This window comes from Gymnogyps californianus, chromosome 8 (assembly GCF_018139145.2).
Source record: "Gymnogyps californianus isolate 813 chromosome 8, ASM1813914v2, whole genome shotgun sequence".
NCBI lineage: Eukaryota > Metazoa > Chordata > Aves > Accipitriformes > Cathartidae > Gymnogyps > Gymnogyps californianus.
In genome coordinates, this window is record NC_059478.1 from 6,726,657 (window position 1) to 6,754,571 (window position 27,915).

The 27,915-nt window shown below is 42.6% G+C and overlaps 1 protein-coding gene across 3 annotated transcripts; it reads right to left on the bottom strand.

Annotated features, from left to right (window-relative positions):
* Positions 1-243: 243 nt before the first annotated feature.
* KLHL20 (kelch like family member 20) lies at positions 244-27,915 on the bottom strand. 3 transcript variants are annotated; one of them, XM_050900725.1, is made up of 14 exons: positions 27,857-27,915; positions 26,801-26,930; positions 25,609-25,668; positions 17,547-18,120; positions 12,423-12,581; positions 11,163-11,257; positions 9,840-9,955; positions 9,276-9,459; positions 7,942-8,085; positions 7,603-7,736; positions 6,782-6,990; positions 5,032-5,138; positions 2,850-2,930; positions 244-412 (listed from the first exon to the last, which is right to left on the bottom strand). In XM_050900725.1, exons 3-14 carry the CDS (start codon positions 25,629-25,631, stop codon positions 352-354), a joined length of 1,887 nt encoding a protein of 628 aa, XP_050756682.1. In that variant the 5' UTR covers positions 25,632-25,668; positions 26,801-26,930; positions 27,857-27,915; the 3' UTR covers positions 244-351. The 3 variants fall into 3 exon arrangements, with proteins under 3 accessions (XP_050756682.1, XP_050756683.1, XP_050756684.1); XM_050900726.1 differs by lacking the exon at positions 26,801-26,930 and having other exon boundaries at positions 27,857-27,891; XM_050900727.1 differs by lacking the exon at positions 244-412 and having other exon boundaries at positions 1,463-2,930.

Below are 27,915 nucleotides of genomic sequence, written 5' to 3' on the forward strand. Positions count from 1 at the left end.
AGCTGTCACTACAAACATTCTTCATTCTTCTCCCCAGCCACATTGAGATGAACCAGCCATGCAAACATGTAACTGCCTAACATGACATAATTGCACACCTAGTTCCTAATCTACTTTTAATAACCTATTTCCAGAATTAGCCAAAGAAACATGCACTTGTTTTTAGTTTTTGTTTACTAGTTGAAGATGGATTATTTTTGCATGTAAAGGTTGCAGTCTGTAAAGTGGTAACTCTTACCCTGGTAGAAGCAGCTAAGCAATCTTCTGAAGGTCTTGACAGCTCTGCAGCTATTTAAACTATCACTTCTGGTGCTTTAGTTTCCTTTTATGAACCATCTTAGACAAAGTTTGCTATCTCGATTCAGAGGAACACTGGGTAAAGCAGGAGTAGGAGGTCTGACATAACTGGCACCTGTATTTGATTTGAAAACAGGACTGTTACACCCATGGCTTAGTTTTAAATCTAATGCTCAGCTCTTTCCAACAAATTTGCATAAATAATCTCTAAAAAACTAAATTCTGTATAGACTCTTTTAATCTCTACCTTGCCTTAAGAACACAGACTAATAGCATGTGAAACTCCAGTGGAGTACATATATGAACTACAGCCATACTCAGCTTTCAAAAGTGATGCTTTGCTATGTATATCTACTACAGCCTAGCTGTAAGGTATTGCTGGAATGAAAAGCTACTTCCGTCTCTTTTTTTTACATGCTTATCTGCAAATTGGGATACAGCCCTCATTGATAACCGCAGTTAAGTGAACAGAGCTAGATTTAGCCTGATAGTGCAGATGCTTTCGTCCAGAAAAAGCTGGTTCTGAATGATGTGCTTCTAAGCAATTGAGGGTAACACTAAACAGCAGAGTTTCAAGCCAGTTTTACTTGACCTGGTATCTAAAAAAAAAAAAAAAAAACCCACAACCCAGCATCTGTGTCCACATAAACTATACAAAAGCACAGTCCACTGCTTTCACCCAAAGGAACAAACAAAGAACAGCATTGAAGAAATTTATTAAGATAGCACTATTTATACAAGTTACTCATGCTAGAAAAAAGCATAAATGATACATGTAAACATTTGTTTACAGAATACTTGTTTTCCTTGTAAAGGTGCAAATGATCTTCATATGTAAACACAAGAATACCGACCTTTAGGGGAAAAGGGGCTTTTAAAAAAGTTTTAATGACCCATTTATTACTGTAGTGTAATTTTTACTATATTCAAGCACATTAAAATGTGAGTTACATGAATCAAACTATGAAGTTAACTTAAGATGTCAGCACTGCCTTTTTCATCTCAAGAATTTACAGTCCTCTTACTCTTTTAAAATCAGATTTAGTAAGGTCCAAAGTTACATCAGGTGCAAAAGGTCATTCTTTCATACTAGATAGAAATTACAGTACAAACATATCAGAACCTTTGAGTCTAGAGTTCCTCCTTCCTCTCCCCCCCACCCCTGGGTGCCTCCGCAGTCACTGAAACATGACAGTTACTCACAGTGCCAGCAAACAGTCCCTCTCCTCCAAACTCTTTAATGAGCCTCATACCTTTCCCTGCTCTAAACAAACACAGGCAAAGTGCATAAAAATCACTAAAAGGGAAGGCACCATCTCATCATGGTCAGTGTTTTACAACAGGAATTTTAAAGACACAGACAAGAGGCAGGAGGGCAGCTAAGACGATGCTGGTCTAAGCTTTTTTCAGCAGGAGCTGACTGCGGGTCTGCCATTCTAGCAAGAACCTGAGAAGTGAGTGTTGATCTAGGCTAGTCAGAATTAACAGATGATACCTGCATCCCAGCTTCAGACAAGAACCGATATCTAGCAGGCAACGTGAGAAAAAGGTTTTTATAAGTAAGCAACAACTAGTTGTTTCTAGGTTCATATACAGGGGAGGGGAGAGACAAAAGCTGAACTTTTGTACCATACACTGTACAGTAAAAAGGCATCATTTGAAATCCTTTTCACTCTCACCCTTTTTGGGCACTTCACTGATTCAGTCGATAGATGAGAGTTCCAGTTCTACTTCTTGCCTGCAGCAAGACTGAAAAGATACTCAGGGCAACCATCCTCATAGCTCTCCTGTACTCTAAGAGACCCTAAAACATACCACAAGGGTTGGAACCACAACAGCTGGCAGGACATGGCCCTGCCCTAACCACCAGCTTCTCAAAACTCAAATCGCACACGCGCATATACATATATATATAAAATACATATATATATGCACACATATATATGTATATAAAAAGCTGGAATTATCGCTGTGAGCGATACAAAGAAAATACATGATACAAATTAAATGAAAAAATAAATATACTCTGTGCACAGAAAAGCTTCTGTGCAAAGGTGGCACCTTGCAGGTCAAGTACTTTTTTGAAGCTCTCTGTAAATAAGGCAAAAGCAATGTTTTCTGTATTCGCTTTCCTCTTTCGCCCACCACATAGCTGCCACATCCACTGCTCGCACAGCAGGAGGGAAAGCAGGAAACCCTCCTCCTTGCCAGACTCCCAGTATGGCATGTAGTCTCTACATCAGCATTGTTTACGCTACAATAACTTTTACAGTTTGGTTTATTCAAAAATGTAGACTATTTAGAAAAAATACGGACATAAGCAACGCTTCTACTTTTGTCCAGTGGTTCCCTGGAGTCTGACAACATGGTCTCCCATTGGGCACACTCTCACAGAAGTCATTTTTATAATTCCATAGAAAGAGTCACCGGCAAAGAGTTACATTGGATCTAGACCGTGCATACTAGAGCTGCAAAGAGGTCCAGTGTCAACAAGTCTCTTCAGTTTTTCTAGGAATGAGAACCAAGGGGTCTCCCTCCCTCTTGATGCTTACCATATATGGGATTCACAGTGTGTCATTTTGATAACACCTACTCCTCCTCCCAGCCGCCGATAGTTCATCCCACCATACAACCTGCAAAGACAAGGTTTCAGTGGTCACACTGGTTCAGCTCCTTCATGGAGCTACCATGGGAAAGACTGAACCAGCCCCTGTGAGCACAATTACACCATTGTTAACCTCTGGTTAAAGCGGACCATGACAAGTAAGAAGTTGGGTAGCAGTCATCTGACGTACAGCTGTTTACCTTGGAAGTATTTGCTCATGCCTCTCTCTCTCAAAACAGAAACTGCTGCTCGTTTTGACACCCCAGTTTTCTGTTACTCGCGTAATCACTTGCTTTCTCCCCGTCTGGTAATGTACAACATAGAAAAGAACTTTGCATGCTGTAGCTGACCTTGGGCTACATTTTGGGTAACACAAGAGCAAGAACAGGTTTGGACTCACAATTCAACTAATTTCTTTTATATTTCTAATACCCGAAATTCAGCTGCTCCAACCAAGATATAACACATCCCAAGCACCATCTGTTTCTCCAAAATACGTTACTGAAATGGTGCCTGCATTTCATATGGAAATCTGATCCCTATAGACTCCAACATCCTACTCACTTCAGCTGCGTATTCCCCTCTGTGCCACTGAAGTCTGCTGGCAGAAACAGGAGAAGCAAGTTCTTCAAACAACTCCTACCAATGCAATTTGTTAAACCCAGACTGCATCAGAAGCGTTTCTCGGTCAGGCTACACAAATAAAAAATATCCTTCACAGAGCAAGAAGTTCAGCAAACAAAAGAAAGAAAGAGAAGACCACAGATGTTGATAAACTATATTGAATGCAGTGGGAGAAAAAACCCACAAGCTAGTACTTGAACAACCTCCTAAACTTCTGTGAATGCTAGCCCAGGCAGTAACTCCTAACTCAAGACATCTTATTACTGTTACTGTCACTGGGAGTAGCTGAAACCATTCAGCTAAGGAATATGAAGTAGGTATTACTCTCTACTCAACTGGTTTTCTCAGCAGTTCAAAAGGCATGGTCCATAACTCAACAAACAAGGAGAAATTCTTCCACTGCTTCTTATGACAAATTATCTCAGCAGGAAAGGGTTAATCTACCAGTATTACTAGGTTGGAAGGAATAAGGACATTAATTTCTTTCTGTTCCCCACCCCTGCCAGATTACTAAATGCCAGATTCTTACTTAGCATGAATATAGATAGGAGCTTGAAATTTAATACTAATTAGATTTGGGAATAAATACACAGGCAATTGCTTTCAAGTGCAGTTATGACTAGAAAAGAAATAGGAAAAATAGCCCTTCTGCTCAGTACATGTTTTGATCAGCGATTTCATATTATTTCTCTCAGCTTGTAAATCAGATTAAATTCTTCCAATTGCTGTCTTGCAGATTTAAAGGGGAAGAACATCATATGCTCAAAGTGTTCTGTTTCAGTTCCTCCAAAAGGATCTGGAAATCAGAGCCTCAGCTTGAAAGCAAAAAATGAGTAGGCTGAATTCTACATCATGACTGTGAGCTCCTTCTGCTAAGGCAAGCTTAGTTTTATTGGGAAGCAGAAGAGACTCAGCCCAAAATAAACAGAAGGGGCATCTCTCTCTCAATGTGGTCCATTTTTGTTATGTTCAAAAGTAGTACTTAAAAAAAAAAATCAAACTAGGTTTTGGTATGACCTTTTGCTTGCTACCCAACAAGTCTGCTAAATCATTTATTTTCTCTGGGTGTCAATAACCTACCTGTACACCATTTTCATACCTGCAATGAGACTTTATTCATTAAGTGTTGGTTAAATCTGTTGGGATACTCAGATGGGAAAACTATGGAAATCTCGCTCCCATTTTACTTAAAATGGAGTCAAGGCTGGAATTCAAGCAGAAATCTGCAAGAAAACGTTTCTCAACTGCCTACTACTCCCATAGTCCTAGACATGGGGATGCCGTAGGTAAATGGCACATGGGGATATTTTTCAAAACGTAATCCTCTTTCTTACACTTTCATGCAAGTCAACAAGCCACAATGTGAACATTATGCTGGCTACCACACCCAAGTTCTTCACTATGGTGTACATCACATTTCTGCTTTGGCTGGGACAGCTCCAGCCGGGTGGCAGCAGCTACAGCTGGAGATCACTATTTGACTGTTTCACAAACTTAACAGTTACCTCCATGTGTTAGCATCCGGATCAAACACCTCGATGGTCTTCAAGTACGTTGTGCCATCAAAACCCCCCACTGCCATCAGCTGTCCATTGACCACGGCGAGGCCAACCTGCAAAACAACCATCACAGATAGCAGCTATTTAGCTGGGATGTCCTGAAAAGACACGTCCTGAAAAGAAGCGTTAAAATGAAAATATTAATAAAAGGATTTAATAACCATATTTGGTGGAAGAAAGTCTGCAGTAGAGGTTTTTTGGTCGGGGGAAAAGGACAAATAAAATAGCCTACAAAATAACAAGACATGAAAAGTTAAATATTTATCTCAAAATAGAGAATCTCACAGAAAAAGCAGAAGGTTCCCCTTATTACCAGCTACAAGAACTAGAACTGCTTGAATGATAATACATACATAAGAACCTAAGCCTTTGTCAGCCAAAACTTACTGTGTCCTGGATTGAAATTCTTCACCAAGTGTGACACGCATGCACCAGAATATCTACCAGCCTATAGCCTGGAACGCTTGCTTAAACTAGGAGAACCATATGTAAGCCCCTGGCCTGCTCCCCTCAGGCTGGGGCTTGGGCCATCTGTAAGCACCTTGGCCTCCAGCCTTCCTACTTCACCTTTCTGCCGAAGCACAAAATCACTGAAATCTCAAACAGTTCTGTGGTTTAGGAAGATCACTTCCAGTGAAAACATCTCATGGCATAACAGAGGAAAAGATGACAAGAACACAATGTAAAATGGTCCTTGTTTTGGCTTTGAGGAAGCTGGAAAACTCAGAAGGGCTGCAGATACAGATGAATCTGTTTAGCAGTTTCTACAGAAAGCAAATATAGAAGCAGCTCATGAGAAGTCAATGCCTAATCAGTAACTAAAAAGGACAGTGTTGGACAGCATACTATATGCTTTGAGGACAGAAATAAATACGTGTTCTCTGCCTCCAAAACCAGTAGTTGCTCAAATTATGATTCATACTTGCCTCACCAGACACTGAAATACTAACATACAGACAAAATTAATCCACTCTTTACTATATAATCCAGTATCCAATGATAAATATTCATAACATTTGCATGTGCCCAAACACGACGACTACTTAAAACACTATATTAATCTTTTGTTCACATGTCTACAGAAAGCACGAAGATTAGTAGTTGATGAGAACATGCTGTCACTCCCCATACTCATGGGATTTGGTGAAGAGAGGCAACATACTAAGTGAAAGCCCAGAAACCCTGTACCCACACACATCTCAAGGCAATGAAAAGACTTTGCTGGAAGTTTGTATCTAAACACTAATGCTTGCCCAGTTTCCCAGCTCCTTCTTCTGGGCAAGTAGGTTTGTTCACCTCCTAATTCATCCAAAGAGACTCGGGTACTAATTTTGATAGAGTTCTCTAACAGTATCTCATACCAAGTATGGCTACGTCACCAAGTAAAAACCTAAAGAACTCCTCTGTTTCAGGCCTAAGCAGTTGACTCCATACAAGGGACCAAAACTATTAAAAAATGACTCCATTTCCCCATCCTCAGGAATGTTAAACAGCTGTCTATGGCATGACATGACTACCACTTCATTCTCTAGTCTTGCTAAAGAGCTTTGACTTTTTGCTAACCTTTCCCCTCACAGAAGAAGAGAGATGAAGGTACAGAGGAAGCAAGAGAAAAACCTCACGAGATGACACTCTACCCTGTGCTCTCACCACGTGATTATGTACGGTATAGACAAACAAACCAAGCCACACTCACTCCACTCCGGCGGGATGTCATGGCCACAACAGGAGACCACTGGTTGGTTCGAGGGTTGTATCTCTCAGCACTACTGAGCTCTGTTGTATCATCTCTGCCTCCCACAGCATATATCATGTCTTGGTATACCGCACAGCCCAGGTGCTTCCTCCTCGTCCCCATGGGCGCAATTGTGTGCCAGCGGTTCTCCTGGGGATTGTAGCGTTCCACTGCAGAGGAAATGACACATCTTTGGACAACAGGGTTGGCAGGCAGTGGGGGTTAGCACTTTTGAGCCTGCATCCAAAGTATTGCTCAATCTGTAAAGACGCTACAATTTCCACACACCAAAAATATGATGAACCAGTTTGTTATCTCTAACGCTTTTCTTCTATAGAACACTTGCTATTATCTTGCCCGTCTCCAGCCCTACACAGTCAATCACATTCAGCGTCTTCACTCAAGGGGGAGCTGGCAATGCTACAAACTGACCTGCATTACCATCTTGCAGTAGTTTTACCTTTGGCACCTTCCTTCCTACAGCAGAAAAAGGTTACTGCAGGAAAAAAAGATGTGCTTGCAACTGTTATGCAAATGATCAAAGTGTTGTATTCAGGACACACTGCCAAATGCAGCATCAAGAAAGAAAAAAACGACACACAACCAGGTAATAGGGCCTCACAAGCCTGGAGAGTGAATTACTGTATGGCAAAAATCATATGTAAAGAAGAAAAAACACTACAAACTGATCACTAAGATATTCAACAGCCATCTGGGGACACTAAGGACAAATAGGACCATGACAAGTGCTGACTGCAATTAAGAGACAGCAAAAGGCATACCAGTATTGAGAGGAGAAGTTCCATCAGAGCCTCCCACAGCATAGAGGAAGCCCCCCAGCACAGCTACTGCAACTCCCAGGCGCCTGGTGCTCATGGAAGCCACTCGAGTCCATTTGTTTTCTTTGGGATCATACCTGGCAAAAGAATAAACACCAAAGCTTAGTGAAGTGTCAACATCTTCACAACGGGGCAGGAAGACTGACCTTATCCTCTCCAAACAAAAATCCCCATAAGATTTGTACAGTACTTACCTCCTCTCCTGCTCATCTACATCAACTGCACCTTCTAAGAGACCCTCTTCTCCCTGTGTCCCACTTTTTAATTTAAAAAAAAAAGTACCTTTCCACAATGTTGAGACAAGAGACACCATCCTGGCCACCCACAGCATAGAGGTAGCCTCCAAGAACTGCTACTCCAACACTGGTCCTGCAGGTGCTGGTGGGGGCCACATCACTGCTCCATTGATTGGTCTTCGGATCATACCTAGAAAAACACACCAAACAGCACAAACTGCTTGTCTAGGTATGCTTCAGACTCTCCCGTGCCTGGGAACTACTAAGGCAGTGAAACTGGCCTACCCAGAGCTTAAACTGCAACACAGCTATTTGTAAGTTGGATAAAAGCCCTGAAGTGATATAATGCATCCAATACATGTTATTCCAGGGATGTTCAAACTGCAGCTTGAGATTATTCAAACTGAAGATCAAAGGTTCAGGTTCATAAGAGAGCACGTTACCAGGGACTGGCCGACATGTGGTAACTTGCATCTATGCAAAGAGCAGCAGCCAGAGTTACTCTGCTGTATGCTCTCTGCAGTTCACACAAGAACTCAGCCAGCACCGGGCCCTGCATTTTGAGATAAAAGATGAAGGAACCAGATGGACTTGGGAATCCAGAGACAAGGAAACAAGGTGCATAGCAGAAAAGTGCAGGACATGGGAGGTGTAAGGGTAGGGTCGTGATTTGGGAAGCTGGGAGTATGCAAGGAGATATGTGGGAAGAAGGAGAGGCTCGAGGATGACAGAGATATTTGTCTAGCTCATTGGATTTGTTACAGGGCCGAGATTTAGAGTACTAGGAGTGCTCGAGTCATGTGGTTTTTAGGCATGGGGATTGCCATATGCATCTCCCAGAAACAGGAAGCTTGGTAAAGCTTGTTTGACTTAAGCCTTTCACAGGTCTAAAACTGACCTATTTTCCTTCTGTATAAGCACCAAGGTTCCTTAATTCTCTAGTTACCACTCCACAATAAAATTCCAGGATCTTTCCCTCAACATCTAAGACATGCTTACTGTAACCCCACCTTCCTCAACAATGCTAAAAACAAACCCGCAATTGCAAAGGTTAACCAGGATCATCACTCCTCCCATCAATTATACCCAGACCCACCCCTTATATATGCCTTCCTTATACCAAAGGCTATGTCTTGTCTTGTTAAGCTGGGGATAACATGACACAAGCTGTTATGCACAGAGTCCTAGTTCAGCAGTAAACCAACACAATATTGAAGGGTTATGCAAGGGAGGAGGAAATGTAGATAACGGGTAATATAAATTTCAGGTTTTCAGCAGAATAAGAACACAGCTGGCAAAACGAACTCATTTTTAAGAGGCTGCACCCAGCTTTAAACATTCAGAGTTAACATTTTGCACATTGGCCTTATGGAGACCTACCTTTCTACACTGTTAAGATAAGAGGAACCATCATGGCCTCCCACAGCATAGAGGAGATCATCCAGAACACTGACTCCAACACCACAGCGTCTTTTGCTCATGGAAGCCACCATCCGCCACTCATTGGTTTGAGGGTCATAGCGCTCAACACTGGAAATTGCATCCCCGCTACACCAGCCCCCCACTGTAGGAACCAAACACAAGAAATAGCGTCATAACAACGCACTGAGCTCACGTACTGTATGTGCGCCTAGTACAAATAATCCCTCCGGACTTTGTCAGCCTTAACCCAGTAGCCCCATCTCCGAGTTACTCATTCTCAGGATTATAATTAGAAGACAGAATGTGATTTTCAAGAGGATTAACGTAAGCTTGGAAGTACTGTGGTGTTCGTAGCACCAAAGAAATCACCCAAGTGAGAAAGTGTAAGTTAACTCAAACCTCCAAATATTAATGCACAGGTCACTTCAGAAATATGTTGGGAAGACTGGCCTTATGCAAACACTACCACCAGAAGACCTAGACTTGAGTCTCCTGACCTAAGCCAACTGGAGCTATACATACCTGCAAAGAGCACTTCTCCACAGCGGATAGGTTTGCGCGGTCTAGTTCTTGGTCCTTGCATCAGGGGTCGCTCTTGGGGCAACAGCAGATAGTTTTTAGCTTCATCCACTAGATCCCTGTGCAAGACAGGAAAATATTAATCCCCAAAGTTCACCTGATACCAGTCTCAGGAGAAGGTATGAATCAAAACTGATGGCAAGAGCAGCCAGCACTAGTCATGCACTTCAGGTATTCACAAATCACATATGTGCATGAATAGCTCTAGTTAAAACATACACTGTCACCTAAATACTCATCAGTTGTTTGTAAGTCATTTACACAGTGACAGCAGTAGACCAGTATCAATATTTGGCCAGAGTTAATAATAGATATTGCTTGCTATAAAGACTGATAAAAAACTATGACAAGAGATTTGTCAGGCTTACTGTGCGGAAAAGAAAAACCCAGTCTGCCTCAAGCTAAAACTTAACAATCAGTTGTTTTGTCTAGGAACAAAACAGGAGTTGAAAAGCACACAAATACATAATACACACACATGACCAATAGATGGAGATACTACCCTTCTGATGAATATTTTCTCCATCAGCTCTGGCCAGCTCACACTGTCCATCCATTCATGACTTGCCACCTGGACTAATCCTAATATTCCAAACCCTTGAATAAAACAAAAAAGAAAAAAAAAGTCCTCCTTCCCTCTACAAATGTGGAATTCCCCCAGTATGAATGCTTATTCAGGAAGAGAACAGTTTAGCCTATCCCCTGAACTTTTTTACATTAAGCACAAGAAAAATTGCGTGCTTTATAGATGACACAGAACTCTGTAGAACCAGAAGGGTGAGACTCATACTGTAAGAGGAGGAAATGACAGTTTCCCTGCACTAGCACTGTGGGAAATAGCAGACTCTAATCCCAGAGTCCAATTCAGTTACCAAAGTGCAGACTTTTTACATAGAAAAACTACTTTAAGTCCTAACAAGATAGTGAATGCCATGCAAGTGGTAAGCTGTAATGAAAGGTCATGACTAGAGAAACAAAAAAGGTGAAATGGAAAACAATACACTGAAGGGTATTTTACCAACAGTCAAACTGCACACTCAAAGTTTGCTATTTCACTGAAAACTTGAAAGAACAAAAACACTTCTAGGGCACACTACTGACTATTATGCAAATAGAAAACACTTTTTCTTGCATCTCTTCTCCTCCCAGTTGCAAAAGAGGAAATTGTGAGATATCACCCATTTACCACTAACAAATCAGCACAGTTTTAGAGAATAGATGCAAATACAATTAAATCTGATTCTGTAAGTCAGTGAGGAGATTTACCGGCATTCCTCATCGCTCTTAATTAGTGGATCAGAACCCACTGTACCCACAAGAAACTTGGGACTCAGCAGCGGTAGACGGACATGCTGCAGGACCTAAAACACAAAACAGAACATATATGGTAAACCACATATACCCACAGAGATGCAAGAAGCCAAATGGAAAACAATAGCGGCTAACAAATTTCGATAAAGAGTTAATAATTCCTCTGGCAAACATGCACAGTCATTTACACATTCAAACCCTGGCATTTTAGATAAATGCAGCTCATCTTACAGCACCTTTGCCTTTTCAACATACCAATTTAGATACCCAGCAGAAAATCAGTCTTTGAAAGGGGACAATCTATTGGATCTATTAACAGCTGAAAACAAGGTCACAACTGAAAACCTTTACAAAACTACAGATGTCAATACATCTGCCTGAAACACTAGTTCAGTAAGAAGTTTTATCAACCATGTAGCTCTCTTAAATGTGAGTGGTATTGTGCAGTAAGTGAACAATAACAAATAACATGCCTTTCACAACACTTTAGAATTTAGAGGCGCAAACAGGTATAGACAGAGGGGCCTAAAAAGGCAAACAGTTATAAGGGCATTAAAAGCTACCTTGAGAACAGCAGGTTTTTCTGGTTTGGTTGGTTTAAAAAAATTTTCAAAAGCTTTCCACCAAATGAAGTTGCATTTAACATCTATTTCCAAAGCAGAAACACTGAGGCAGGCAGCCTCTCACCTCTTTTGATCAGAAAGCCTGAGACTTCAGAGGCTTTCCAGCTGACAGCTTTGTCAGAATGGGTACTTCTCTGTGAAATGGCTTGGCTTAGATGAAGCATCGTATTTCAACAAAACCATTCTGACAAGCTCCAGTATAAGATCATGAGGGCTGAGGCATAAATCAAACAGCACAGCTTAAAGATACACCACAAATGAAGACAAGCTTTTTCTTATCCACTGTGTTTTTTATACAACACTCAAAGCAATGCAGGCAGGTTTTGTCTCGACAGACTACTGGAGTGATCTAGTTTGGCAAGTCCTACCTGGAAACAATTCAACAAAGCCCCTATTGAAGGCTCTAGACAGTGCACCTTCTAGCCTAGATGAAGGGCAAGTGCAAACCACCTAACACAGGTGGAAGTCAGAGAGAATTACCGTGGCTTTGCATGCATTCAGAACTGTAACACTGCTGCGGCACCACCATATCAGCCCTCATTACTCTTCCCCTGGATAAAGCAGTCTCGAATGTTACTGTGCTCAAGATTACCTGTGGCAGCTGCGGTCTTCTTTCCTGAATGCTGTATTTCACCCAGGCCATCACTGCATTGAACACCTGCTCTTCACTGCGAACATTTAACTCATCACTGGATATAATGTCTATGAGCTGATTGGCAGGAAGCAGCATGAACTCCTCACTCTCCATTACCTGGTTAAATGGAAAGGGAAAAAAGAAAGTAAGGACAGCGGCCAAAGCTCCAGAGCCATTCACCACTCCAGCACTTCAGTGCAACTCTAAAGGTGATACAGTCCACTTGAATTAGAGTCTAATGGACAGATCCAGTAAAGTGCCAAATACCCATCAGTTTTGTCATCAACACATGTAAAGGGTTTGCTGCACAGAGCAGAATGGAGTCCCTAGCAACACAAAAGACACTTCTAGATGGGGATGCAAGTGAAAGGGAATTTTACACCAAGTGTTCTTTTGTAGGACACTTTTAAAGGACTAAGCCATCAGAACACACTGATCACTGTTCAAAATTTAGGAAAAACAAAGCCCTTCTTTAAATCAGTCTCCTTGTTTGCTATGTCTAATACATAATGCAGAGATAAAAATGTTGCATAGGTGATAAATACGACTGAAAAGTGGTATCAGAATAGAGAGGCTCTGTTCACAAGAAATCCAAAACAGAGCACAAAAATAAGAGTCTCAGAAACAAGTTACCAGAGGCATTGAAGAGAACATGGCAAGTCTTCCTGAACGCCGATTTGTGGCAGAACAGAAAATATTTCAGGAGGGGGGAGATGGACTCGTTTGATCCTGCCTCTTTCATTCACTCTAAATATATACATAGAGTATGCACAAGTCCAGATGTGCTTAAAAGGGAATCAGAGCCTCCTAAGGCCCTGAGGACTGATCTCTTGTGAAATTCAAGCCACTGACAATCTGCAAACACGTTAATTCCTTCAGTACCCTAGACAGCGACCGAGTTTCTCAGGAGGCTTTAGCTGCCACTGGAGGACTGCTCACACAACACACCACAGAGCACACGCGAGTCAGTCTGCGACTGCCTTGAGAGGTTACAGAGCTCATGCACAACCATGTCTTCTGCACAGATACCAGGTAGATGAGAAAGACGCAAGAACCAAAATGAAGAGAACTGCAGAAATGGTTTGACTGATAACTGCCAGCTTGGCTTCCCTACAAGCATTCCCAGTCTGTAGCCTGTAATCTCCGAGAGGTTCAGTGACAGAAAATAACTGAATATTGGCTTGTCCTTATCATTTGCGACCACATTAGAATTCCATGACTTATTTTATGATTTGCAGCATAAATGAAAGCAAAATACATTCTTTGACATGATCATCTGTCGTGATTTAACCCCAGCCAGCAACTAAGCACCACACAGCCGCTCGCTCGCTCACTCCCCCCGGGTTGGGATGGGGGAAAGAATTGGAAGGGTAAAAGTGAGAAAGCTCATGGGTTGAGATAAAGACAGTTTAATAGGTAAAGCAAAAGCCGCACGCACAAGCAAAGCAAAACAAGGAATTCATTCGCCACTTCCCATGGGCAGGCAGGTGTTCAGCCATCTCCAGGAAAGCAGGGCTCCATCACGCCTAACAGTTACTTGGGAAGACAAACGCCATCACTCCGAATGTCCCCCCCCTTCCTTCTTCTTCCCCCAGCTTTATATGCTGAGCATGATGTCATATGGTCTGGAATATCCCTTTGGGCAGTTGGGGTCAGCTGTCCCAGCTGTGTCCCCTCCCAGCTTCTTGTGCACCCCCAGCCTCCTCGCTGGTGGGGTGGGGTGAGAAGCAGAAGAGGCTTTGACTCTGTGTAAGCACTGCTCAGCAGTAACTAAGACATCCCTGAATTATCAACAATGTTTTCAGCACAAATCCAAAACATAGCCTCATACTAGCTACTATGAAGAAAACTAACTCTATCCCAGCCAAAACCAGCACATCATCTCAACAGCAATCAGCTGTGCAGTCCTTTTAATTACCTAAAGAAATTACTTAAGAGCACTGAATGAATATGCAAAAATTGCCAAGTTACTGACAACAGAAAATATTGTTAAACAAGAACACAACAGACAATGAGATCAGTTACCAGACTTTGTTCTTGGATCCTGTGGGCTTTCAGGGGCAGCAAGAGCCACAACAAGGTTAGCCCACACACTTCTTCAGCCTTAGAGTAAGAACTGGGTTGGTCATTAAAGATCTTTATCAGCATTTTTCCATAGTCTCCCTCCCTTCTACGTAGACTAGCTTATGTCTAAACTTTACCCCAACAGTTTGTAAATGCAGCCTCAGACTCTGAAAACAGAGGTTCTGGAAATTCATGAGTTAAGGATGGTCGTCCAGACTCTCCCTTCCACCCTCAGAAAACCCAGTTGCATCGATGGCCTCACAAAACTCAAAGTACTGGAAGCGCTTCTGCAAACGAAGTTATTACTACTATGCAATTTGTTAGTTTACATAGTAAAACGAATAATTATTTTAAATGCTTTGGCTTAATTATCAGGACACTAATAATTACCTGACTAATATTAATGGTCTATTTGACTGACTTGCTTACTAAACAAGAATTGGATGGGCTTCATTTCTTCTACAGTATTCATGTGCATTACTGCTTTTAAAAACAGATAGAATAAATGTCAGAATATACAATATGGAGTGCAATTTTTGTCTGCTGATACAAAGTACAAGTTGTTCATGCTTAAGTATATTTTTTCCCTTCACACAGATGTCAGAGACCAAACAAAAAAATACAAAGGCTGTTCTTGTACAGCGGAGTTGTTAATAGAACCATTTCACATTACATGCACAAGATTCACTAGGGGTTTTAGGCAACAAATTAAATTGAGGGGAATAGAAAACTTGGAAAAACATTTTACCAACAAGTTAATGATGTAATGCAGCAATACGCATAAAAATTAATAGAACTAGAGGTTAGCACAGCAGAGGACATGAAGCAATTCAAACTGCATTCAAAGTAACTGCATGGGCTGGCCTGATGCCTAGCACTTAATATTGTACATTGCCATTCAGGAAATTCCCATCTCATGTTTCTTTTTGCCGGCTTGGAGGAACGATGACCATACAGCCTCTGCAGAGGAAGGCACATTTTTTATCAGTTCTCAGCCTCCACAGTGGAGGATGATTAAGTAGCCAAGTCACAGGCTTCCATCAGGGATTACCAATCCACTCTCCAGATGGAAAACAACGGCAGAACAAAATACAATCCCAACAAGCAGTACCACTAAGATTGTCTGCAGAGAAACAGTGGAAGCAAAAGAAGTGATAATTAAGGATGAAGAGCTGCAAAACTCCAGGGGCACTGAAAGGGACACCAAAACCTGCCCAAGCCAAAGAAACAGTGCTCTAATCTAAGCAATTGTTTTCCAGAGGCCACGATTCAGTTAAGCCAATAATAATCTGCATCATCTTTGAGGAGGAAAGCGTTTTCTCGAGCCCAAAACTTCTGCCTTTGTGAGCTTTAACAGGGGTAAGGAAGACAGGAAGCGGTCTTCGAGGGACTGCAAAAGAAAAGAACCCCATAGCAAGCAGCTCTTAACAGCCAGCTGCATGTATTAATGCTAAAACATTTTAAAACAAAATTGTTATGCTGTTAAAAAGTTATTTAGAGGCTTGTAAGCATGCCCTACTCGTGTAATAACAAGAGCAGCACAGATCTAACCATTAAAACGACCAAGTACTGAAAATAAACAACCATCTGGTTACCATCCTGCTCCCAAAAAAAACACAGAAGAAAAGAAATGCAGAGCAAGCACAGAGCACATGAAATGGTCAGCTAAAATGCAGGGCTTCTGGGAAATCACCAAGTTCTACAAAAAACAAGCTCTCATCTTAAACAGCAAAATCTATTTTCTAGTCTTTATGGTTAGGAAAGATGTATTTAATTGCAACTTTTAGAGTAAACTGATGTCATGTGTCTACAGTTAGATACCAAATTATTGTCTTCAATGTGTCCAACAGTCAAGTTCAATTGTGTCTGCTTCTGCTCATATTTTTCTTAAGTACTACCTGACTGAAATTAATACAATTTCAATCTGTTTCCTGCAGGGAAAAAAAAGTCGGCAAGCTGCGATCAATCACTTACATACTGCCACTTCTCTGGGGAAACTAAATTAGCATCACGAGTCGATACTGGAGTCACTCCCTTTGGAAAGGATCTACCTGGGAAGCAGGTGGAAAGAGATTTCTCCGCAGCAGGCTACCTGTTCCAAGGGATGGAAGAGTACAGTTTCTGGAAGAGGCAAGAGACTAATCTCTCCAGCAGGGGAACAGACCTTCACGCTGAGCCCACTCCTCGAGAGTAGGTGCTTCCAAAACAGTCGCAAATTCTTGCCCTTCCAACCAAGGCTCAGGAAAGACACTTAAAAGTATTGGGCTCCTTTCTACATCTGGGTGTATAGTTAAGTAAAGACCCACTCTTCTCAGACTATTGCTCCCAGAATCTTTAATTATTATGCTGATCCTTCCCTGAATCAGTTGCTGGCAATTTTTTTTCCCCCCAAAATCATCTAGGCAGAATTAACAAAGGAAGAGAGACTTGAGTTTATAAAGGTCAGCTACAAAATTACACATTTGAATTACTTTCAAACAACTTCTGCTGAATCATAGATGTAAACCCCTAGTTCTGCTACAGCAAGGGAGTTGCAAACTCCACTGAGGCAGCTGTATGTTCCCCCATACACCTACTTTTCCAATCCCCAAACTCAACATCCATTTTTTTGGTTCTAATGATGTATCATCCTTACTTTACCACCTGTCTCCCCTCCCTTCATGTAGGATCCAGAACATTTCTGAAAGGAGAGTGGAATGTCACACCATTGTGCAGCCACATCAGATTCAATGCCAAATTCCAACTACACCTGTGACCTTGCCTTCCACGTAGCACTCTCCACACAACTTTAAGAGAAGAAATGCTATGGATTATATACAAATCACCAGTACGACACAGTCCTCCAAGTACCTCTTCCCTCTTTCTTCCCCACCTAACCGCTAGCACCCATCACTATCAGGGCACACAGCAGATGTAAAGGCAGGATTTGGAAAGAAGCATAAAATGAGAGGTGCTCAAAGCTCTCACAGGACACATTCATGCATTTTACGCCGTGACTCCAGCACACTAGCTTCTTACCTCCTGGAAGTTATGCTGTGTGAACTTGTCAGCAATCCTCAGCAGTTCACGGCACGAGTGAGTGTCCGCAAAAGCTCGGATGCCCAGGCAATTGGAAGGGTCCAACTGTCTCTTAAGGAACTCACAGCAGGCCTCCTGGATCTCGGCCAGCTGGAGAAGGCAAGCAGCTGGCAACAAGGTCTGGACATTTCCTTCTTCCACAGTGATCTGAGAGGTGTATGCAAAGTCAATCAGAAGTTCCATGGCCCTTTCGTCGATGTCTCTGATGACTACTTCCGTCTGCCGAGACTCTGCCAGCTCCCCAGTGAACATGGCTCGGAAGTAAGGGCTGCAGGCTGACAGAATCACCCTGTGGGCATAGATCTTTTTCGCACCGACTACTAGCACCACATCGCACAACTCCCGGTGCTTCCGGAGAAGATTGATGACTTCCAAAGTTTGTCGAGGGTGCTTGTCAGAGATGTAGGGCATGCGAGCAGGCTGCGGCACCCCTTCTGGCAGTTTGTTAGGATCTCCGAGTGTGCAACGGCTAGTCACATCCATTCCGGTCTCTCCTGGTCGAGTACTTGTACACCTACAGCGGAGGAAGTCATAAGACAGAACCATCATCAACTAATCTACCACCAACTGTCAGCCAAAGCTCTAGGGCTCGCACCAATTACGAGCGCAAAACCAGCAGTGCCCACAGCTCCATGCTGGAATGTGGAAACAAGCACATGATCACGTGAAAGAGGAATCTGTCTCAAACCAAAGCTTACCTAGAAGTAAACAAATGCCAACTTGCAACAGGCTTATATTTATACCTATTTTATATGCTTTCTATGACACACCGCTGTAATATCCAACTGCACATACATATTTATTAACTGAACCTCATAATAGCCTTGTGTGGTAGAGAAGTATTATCCCCATTTCACAGAGAGTGACTCAAAGAAGAGAAGATTAGCTGACTTGCCCATTGTCACTTGAGTTTTCTTTGACAGAGCTGGAGATGGATTTCCATTGCAAAGAATTCCAGCTGCATGATTTAACCAAACTGCTCTGTTCTTCTACCTAAATTTTTGATAGGGTTGCTCATCACTGTGATACCTGAACACACTAAACTGTCGCACAGGCTTCAGTAACTTAAAATGGCCTGCAGCCTACCACGAGTATCTTTCAGGTTCACAGAATATCCATTTAATCATCACCTCTTAAGTTATTTTTGAATTATGGAGGCTTCTGACTCAATCCACTTTCCCTGACATGTTTCAAAAGAAGGTTAATCTTTCCCAAGAATGGCAGACTAAGAACTGCAGAAGGCAATCGGGATTATCAGACCAGTCAGGAAGAAGTCAAAACAATCAAAGTATCCACAACTATAGGCCTACCAAAAAAGGAAGAAAATAAAGTCAAGATGGTAACTTTAGAGATGAGGAACAACTTGAGAATATATAAACCAAGTTTCTGGCACAGAGTAGGAAAAACATACTATCTTCCCAGCTCCACATGCAATGTTCTAGCTATCTGATGTCCTTCTTTACAAAAGTTCAGGTACTTTTCCTTTATCCCTCACATCCCTGAGCAGATGTCAGCCCTGCCACAGCTTAAGTGCAATACCCCTCCACACAGCAGCACAACAATGCTGACAGATCACGCTTCGCACCATGGATGCTACTAACTTGAGAGAACGGGAACGCAGTATTGCCCCAAGCCCTTCTGCAGTTCTGCAGGGATGAACCAAGATGACACATCTCATACCTCACTTTGCAGAGACGTCTGCCTACACCCCAGGCTTCACTATCGTGTTATGACTGAAATCAGTGCTAAACAAGAATTAAACCCAACTCTATTTTCAGCAATCAGACTAAATAAGCAGATCAGTGCACACGTGAGACGCCATTTCGCATGTTCCAAGCATATGTGAATTTCTGCCACATATCATATGCACAATTATTTTAAAAGATGGATCAGCACCAGGGACATATCAATTACTATGAAAATAAAGAAAAGGTAGGAAACTACTGCCTCTTCCCACTTCAAAGCAAAACCATCACTTAGAGCAATTAAAGCATACTGAGCAAAATATCAGAATATTGATGTTTATGAATTATCCAGTGAGTGCACTGGCTGTTGGAGATATACTGAAAGACCCAATACACCCTATCCATTACCAGCTTCTCTGGTACGCTGGCATTCGTGAGCTGTCACTACCTCACTTTGTTCATATTAAGACTTAAAAAGAAATCTAACTTTGTTTTGCCGTTGCTCAATGTATTTTGCAGCACACTTGAAGGAAAGAATTAAAAAAAAGCCTCACATCTTTTCCTCTCATTATTATGTCAAATGCACTTTCTAACCACAGGGAAACCAGTCTCTCTGCAGCAGCACGAATTATTCACTTGCATCTTAGCCTGTTTTCCCATTCCCCCCACACCCTCTCCTTGATCATCATATTCAGATGTTTCAGACCATTACCTCTTCCTCATATCTTAGTTACACAGATCCAGCTGGGTCTCCCCTCTGGGTTTTGCTGCTTGCTCCTGTTCAGCCTCTGCACTTTAAATGCCTTGGGTTTGTATCCCTACTCCATCTTTTTTATATCCATCACCGTTCTCCTTTTCTGACACCTCTGACAAATCCTTCTGTTGTTATACTGCCTCTCGCTCTCCTCCACCCACTCTTGTCCCTCACAACCCAAATTCACCTTGTGGGGTTTGACAACCATTTTCAAAGCTCTGCCAAGTTCCTCACAAACAATGCAGCTAAGCTCTCCTCACAGCAGCATACGCAAACTAAGTTTAATGGTACCCCTACAAAAACCCCAAGAAACCTTGGCTAAAGATTAATTTACCTAATTGGCTTACTTTCATAGTCCTTAGCAGGTAAGGCCAGAGGGGAAGTAATTTAATCCTTCTACCAAGAGATGGAGAAAGGTGGTGACAAAAATCCCCCTGTAGAGTCTAGCTCTTGCTAAGCAAGCCAAATGGATTTTATTGTGCCTTAGGGGTTTCAAGCTATGTCAAACCAATCCCTGGGAGAAAAAAGAAAAAATAAGAGCCCTATTAAGACACATGCTACTGTAATAATTTTGTACAGTTTGTCTTGACCAGGCTGTCAGTGAAAGCATCTAAGCACAGAACAAGCATTCTTCAAATAAAAACCCAGTTCACATAACTACAGATCACAACAGATGGCCTACGTCCAGGACAGGACCTCCTTTTGGAAAGCAGAACCCCTCTGTTACACCTGTAGGCTTTCCCCAAAGACAACCCCCACTAAAAACAGCCCTAAAGCAGATCTCAAAGAGCTTTTTAGACTGGCACAGATTCTAAGTACAAAAAGATTAGATTAAGGCTATGCTGCCACAAGGAATACAGTGTACCTTGTCAATCCCACCACCCAAGACTCTTTGCTGACACAGAGCAATGGGGTGGACCATCTTACGCCATGTGATTAGTTGGCCAGATTTAGGCAGTAGTCCTAGTCCTTCCTAGCCAGGACAGAACAGGATTTTTCTGCCCAAATGAGACTCTGCTGAACACATCTTTAAATTAACTAACTGAAAAGGACTCTGGTTAGTAAGAACTGGAGGCATTCCTGCATTGTTCCCATGGGCGTTTATCTGAGTGCCTGCATTGTATCCACCCTCCTTCCTCCAGGAGAGAAAGTGCTGGTTAATGATTAAAGAAAATTGAATGGATGGAAAAAAGAGTAATAATCAAATTAGCACTCGTGATTCATCCATAACTTATCTCTGGGTAATGCAGAAGCTAGTGATCAATGGGCTTGGGAATTTCCATACTGGATCAAACCAGATGCTTGATGTTAAGCACTATGGGTTGCTGCTATACACAGGCACAGAGGTGTGAATTAAAAGGACACCATCTGATGGCATGTGTCTCCACGAGGATAATAATTTAACTGCATTATATGCGCATTATGCATATATATGCATAGAGAATGAAATGATGAGTCAGTAGCTTAGAGGTGTGAAAGACAGAAGGCAGCACTTGATTCTCACATGGCAGGCTAGCTGCCTCCACACACACACACAAAGCTAAGAGCTGCTCCTGACTACTCAGGGTGATTAAGAAGGGTTGAGGATCTGAGAGGAAACGTGTATGCAAGGATAAAAGATTCACACCCAGCTATGCAGATATTCTGGGATTAGCTTCCATCAAAATGCAGGGCTGGGGAAATCAGCAAATACATTGGGATTAAGAAAGGGCTGACAAAGGATCAGTTTTTGTAGCACGCTGCTGAGAAGTACAAATGGGAACACAGGCAGTCTGCAACACTAAGTCAGCTAAATAAATCAGCTGCTCTGCCTCCATTTTATTCAGCTATGCCAGTTCCCAAAACTTTATTCATTAACACAGGCATCTATGAGACATTCATTCTCAGAGCTTATAGCAGCTTCTTCCAAAGTTCAAAAAATTATCTAATAACACATATCTAAGAAAAATTCTCTCCGATAGTGTCAGAGAGCTCCTTAACTTTCAAGTTAGAGTGGCCTGCATTTTTTTGTTTAAGATAATGTATGTTTTAGCATGAGTTTACAAGCAAGCTTTAATACAGTTCAGCAGAAAACAGTAGGCTGACCTAAGGCCTATGAAACAGAACAAGCCTCAGGCTGAAAACATCAACTGAAATCCAAAATCATACATTGCTCTAGTGGATTTCAGTAGCAACGGGTTTTAGTAGCAAATGAAAATAACAAACCAAACCAGTAGTGATTTCTGTCAACACCTTGCTTTGAATTTAACACATACACAAAGAAAATATTTCCTATACTCATTACAGAACTGCTAGAACAACGATTTTGATTTGGCCCAGCCAAAGGTGATACCTTCAGCAACAGAAGTAACCACCACAACACTGCCAACTAAGTAAATGGAAATGTTTTATTGTGGCAATCGGTACTCTAGGAATTAGCTAAAAGTCTGATTATTAGTAAAAATACCACTGATTCCTTTTCTTACCTAGCCAGCAAGGTTTAGGTATACGTTCTCAATGAGGTTGAGTTATGCAAACAACCGGATAAACCTGACTGCAATATTATTTTACATTACTCAAAAGGAGTATAGCAAGGATCTGGTGTGTATGTCCCTATTTACATTGTTTAGTTTCATTTTCACTGACCAAGCCCAGAAAACTCAGTTTCACCAAGAATGAGGATGTCCATACTCTGAAAGATGAGGTCATTACCGGAGTCTTCCAAAACCTTCCAAAGCCTTTTGCAGTTTGTCTTGGGCAAGAGCTACGTCCAAGCAATCGGTTAACTTCCTGAGTGCATGAGGGCCCCAAGTGCACCGTCGGGATCTGCAGCCTCTCCCCATCAGTGGGGTCTGGCTGCCTGTCCTCGAGCCAGCTCCGATACAGCACTGCTGTAACCTGGGATCAGGCTGCCAGGAAAGAGCTGGGTGAGAAAGAGCTGGGAGGACCTCCCCACTTTGCTTGGGAGCTGCTCAAGCCCTCGTGCCTAGCCTGAGCTATGTTAAAGGCACATCTGCACCTAATCGTGTACCCCACTGATACTGACCTGCTGAGCTAGCTTCCTGGCTTGACCTCAGCCCTTCCTCATCACTACAGACTTGCCTGATGAGTACCAGACTCTTGACTGACGCTGATCATCAGATCTGCTCTGCCCTCCTTGCTCAGGTACTGTGGGACTACGCCCTTCACTGGAAAGGTCCCCTCTGCCTTGCTTTTACCTTCAGCAAAACAATGTTCCCTTGCTGCTCCCTGACAGTGAGAAAGAATAGCCTGCCCCAACTATCACTTCATTTCTAACGCAAGATAAATCCTGTTTGAACATCAATGCATTTTCTCTACTATAATCTTGACAGGAATAGCTGCAATTCCTCTTCTGTTCAAATTGTACTTCCCATCCTCTGAATGCTGTACACATTTGATGCCAACTCACCACGTTTACTAATACAGTACTGGCCAAGTCTCGCTCCCCTCTTCTTGCAATATCTAACAGGACTCTCGCATGTGGCATTAAACAGCTGCAGAGCCCTGAGTAAAAGGATAAAAGGAAGTGGTCCACCATCTGTTTAGCTGGACTTCATAGGAAGATCTGTGAGCCTGAAATCCAATCAGGAACCTTTTATCATTTTCTGCTAAGACACAGAGTAGAATAACAAACAGAAATTTTAACAATCCACGCAGAGGCCCTTAAAACATGCAAGCATCTTCAAGAACTGAAGTCTACGGCTCATGGTAGAGCCATGCCTGTCAGGCTAGAGTGCAGCAATACAATACATCCAGGCAGAGAGATCAGCTGAAAGGTTAGTTCAAAAGTAAAGCCATGTAAATATGTCAAACGCGTTATCCATGCTCTACCCTGGCTTGCCATAGATGGAGGGAAAACAAAAGGTACTGAAAGGTCTGGTCTGCATCCATTATCCAAATAAAATTAAAAAAAAAAAGAAAAAAAAAGGCAAAAAAAAGGCAAAAAAAAAAAAAAAAGCCTGAAGTGCCAGAATCAGCACCACAATAGAAAACCTCTACTTCTTCAGCCCCGCACTGTTGCCCACCACTAAAACTACCCAGTCTGAGTGGCAGGCAGAACTTCCATGATAGCAAGTCCAAGGCCACAAACCCACAAAAGACATACGAACTTCAGCACTTTAATTCTCTGCCTCAATGCAACATGCAGAAAACAGCAGACAAAAATAAATTTAGAACCTCAATTTTTCCATTAGGAACACGAAAAATAGAGAGAAAACAAGAATACAAGCCAAGCTAGTCACCAATTTTATGTCATTTTGCAAAAACATTTTGATAAATGGAGTACAACATAAGAACCTGAAAAGCTGTGGTTTTACATTAGTTAAGATTTAAACAGTCTCCACTGTAGAAGACTAAGATGGAAGAGAGCTCGTCTGCTACTTAATCAGTCTTGGAGAAAAAGGAACTCACTGTAAAAGTCACACACAGCTCCTCACTGTCTAAACCACATTTCTTATCTTGGCAAAAGTATTGAACAATACATAGCCCCAGTGATGCCCATATCATGTCCCAAGCTTTACTCATTAGCTTAACTGAAGCAGTGGCACAGTCTTTTTTTGTTGCGCTTGAGGGGTTCATTTAATTAAACAGTGTCACTCTTCAAGGGTTTAAATGACTTTATTTCTTACCTCCTTACACAGAACCCAGGCTAATGGTTTCTACAAATGCTGTAGCTAGAAATGCTCTACAGAGTCACCTATGGTTAAAATTCCTTGCCTTCTCTTACACGACTGTTTACAGAATTATCCATAATAAAGTTTCCCTACTTTAAACATCCTAAAGAGTGCAGATAGACTAAGCAATTTGCATGAGTTCTCTTTACTTCATGTAGAGGTGTAGAACTTCTGGAAACTTTGCTTCCACACAGCCTGTATCACACACAGAAATATATCTGCTGTTAAGTTTTGCCATGGGATTCCCATCGGATAGTGAAAAGCAACTAGAACTAGCAGACAATCCTGTTTGCCAACCTGTCATCATGCTGATTTACTGTGACAATTTTTTCTCTATATAACAGATAAAGTTTCTGACATAACCACAGCAAGAACTCCCCTGAATTAAACTTCAGCTGCATCTTCAGCTCATTAGAACTGAGGCAGCTGGCATCCATAATTAGAAAGGAAATCTCCTTTTCACCCAGGACCTCACCCCATCAAAGAGACTAAACTCCTTTAGTTAAGGGGAAAATAATGCCCCTTAGAAATCAAGTTTATTCCCAGGCAGCTTATTTCACACAATTGGAATACCTAAGTAATTAAATACTGGACTTTAAATATGATAGTAAATGGGGGAAGTAAGGAGGGGGGAATGGAGAATTATGATAACTTGTCTTCCGTACTCTTCCTAACAGCATGTTCATTTAAAGACATCTGGTCTTCTCAATATTGAAAATTAAATACATTTAAGGACTAAAGATGAATGCTTTATATTCTCATTCTCCCAGCCAGGCCTTTAAAAAAAAAACAAAAACAAACAACATTTTATGGTCTAGGCACTTATGAAACCAACTCACATGATTTATCATATTTGGATAAGAGAAGGACAATTGTTTTTCATATCTTACCTGCGCATTGGCTTTCCGTCCATGCACCGTGAAGAGAAACCTTCACCCTATGCTTCAAGACTTGATCCAAAAGAAAAAAAAAAAAGAAAAGAAAAAGGGGTGATGTTCTGAAGCAAGAGAACCTTCTTTCCTCTATTCAGTCTGGCTCTAGGACAACAGAACTGACCATATCCATGTACTAGTATGCCTTCAAGCTCTTATCCAGCTATAAAATGCACAACCTAGATTAACGATGTCTGGATTGCAGAGAATAAAGCAGAAAAAAATATAATCATCATTGAAAGTAATTTCACCACAGCTGCACAATGATTCTTTAGGCAAATGGAACATAGACATCATAAAGTCAGTAAACTGTTTGCCTCCCTGAATCCTTAAAATTGTTCTACCAAAGGAAAAAATACCGCAAGTAACAGGGTGCTCACTCTCACTCCTTGCTCAGAGCCAGGAGGTATCTCTCCCTCATACATTTACCAGAGATTTAAGGCAGGCTGGCACCTAATAAACAGCACAGCGCTGCTCAACAGCTACACTGCAGAGCCAGAATTTGATATAAGATAAAACTTGTGTCTGGAAATTGAAGATAACTATGTGTCCCAGAGGTAAGAGGGATGCTAATAATGGTACTACATCTGCAAAGATTAATGATGCTGCCTGATGCTCACTACACTTCTACTCCAAATATTCATTTTCTGAGAGGAATAACAGTTGCAAACTGCACAGGCCTTCCATATTCAACTACTAACTTCTAATTCTAATGTAGATGAACCCTTTTTACAAGGACATCACTCATTCCGATTTCATTTTAAAGGACTATTCAATCAGGAAGAAATTTAATTCAACCATTATTTAAAGCAGTAAGCCTAACTTTTTGTCATGTATTAAAAGAAAAGAAGGGTGTTCTGCTTCCATATTGATAGTCACAGACTTCTTCCCATCCAGAAATGGACTCAGAAATGGGAAACCAGTGAAACTATAGGAAAAGCAATGACAGAATAAGACTGAATAACTCTTAAAATAAACAGAAGTAGCATTTAAAATAGAAAAACTTAAATTTAGGAAGAATAAAATCATTTTTGTAAGACTGAGATTGTCAGATTGGAGCCCTGCATCCAACAACAACAAAATATTTTTGGCACAATTTAAATTAAACTACAAAATGGCTATAGCTTTATTTGGCTACATGAAGAAGCACCTTATTTTATACGCAACGGTCTCTAGGTACATTATCACAGAAACACAAATGGAGCAGTTTGCCAGTTAATGAAGAATGAGCTCAGACTTGCTGTCTTCCACAGTTGCAAATTACTCAGGTTCATACTTTCCTGCAAATAAAGAAAGTCAATTCCTCCTGGTTAGGGCATTCCATACCAATTTAAATCCGAGCTATGAGTGCCTGCCTCTTCCCGATCAGACTCTGCTACCGCTCCTCTTTCCAGCATCGAGAGGCTTCCTAGAAAAGCAAGCCTCACTGCATGCGACCGCGGGGAACACCAGGTGCCCCACTGCAAAGTAGCAACTCCACAACATGCAAAAGCCGTTCAGAGCACTTTGCACATGCTAGGAAACGTGGACGATGCTATTCTTAGATCCCTGATTGCATCAGATTTAATCCCCTTAAAAGCCACATTAAAAGTCGTGGAACAAAAGACATTTTGGTCCGGGGTCCTCGATTTAGCGTTCTCCGCGGGGCAGCAACTGGGTGAAACGACGGTTTTCCCAGCAAAACGTGGCCCTGGCTCTCGAGCACCCGCAGGCACAAGCAGGTCCTCTGAGGGTGTGCGGCTGCTCCTCCGGGACGAACACCGCTCCCCTCCCGCCCCCTTCCCCTCAAAACCTCACGCCGGCAGCCCACGGCGCACAGGGCACGCCGCCAACCGACCGCAAGCGGCGGGCAGGGGCGCAGACCCCCGGCCCGCAGGAGGAGACCGAGCCGAGCCGACGAGCCGGGCATGCTCCCCCAGGCCGCCGCCCCGCCACCGGCCCCGGGACCGGAGGGCCCAGGCCGCGCTCGGCGCCGCGCCCCGGCGGCCTCCCGGGGCGGCGCGACACACGCCGCTGCCGGCCCTGCCCCGCCACCCCGGCGGGCACCCGGGCAGGGCAGCACGCCCGAGCCGCCGCCGCCGCCGCACCGGCGGGGGGCAACGGGGCCCCCCGGCACCCTCGCGCAGCAGCGGGCGACAGCCCGCAGACCCCGGGAAGCCGCCCCCCCGCCCGACGGCGCAGGACGGCCCGCGCCGCCCTCACTCACGCCGGGCGCGGGGTCCGCCGCCGCCGAGCCGCGGTCCCGCAGCAGCCGCGCCGAGCCGA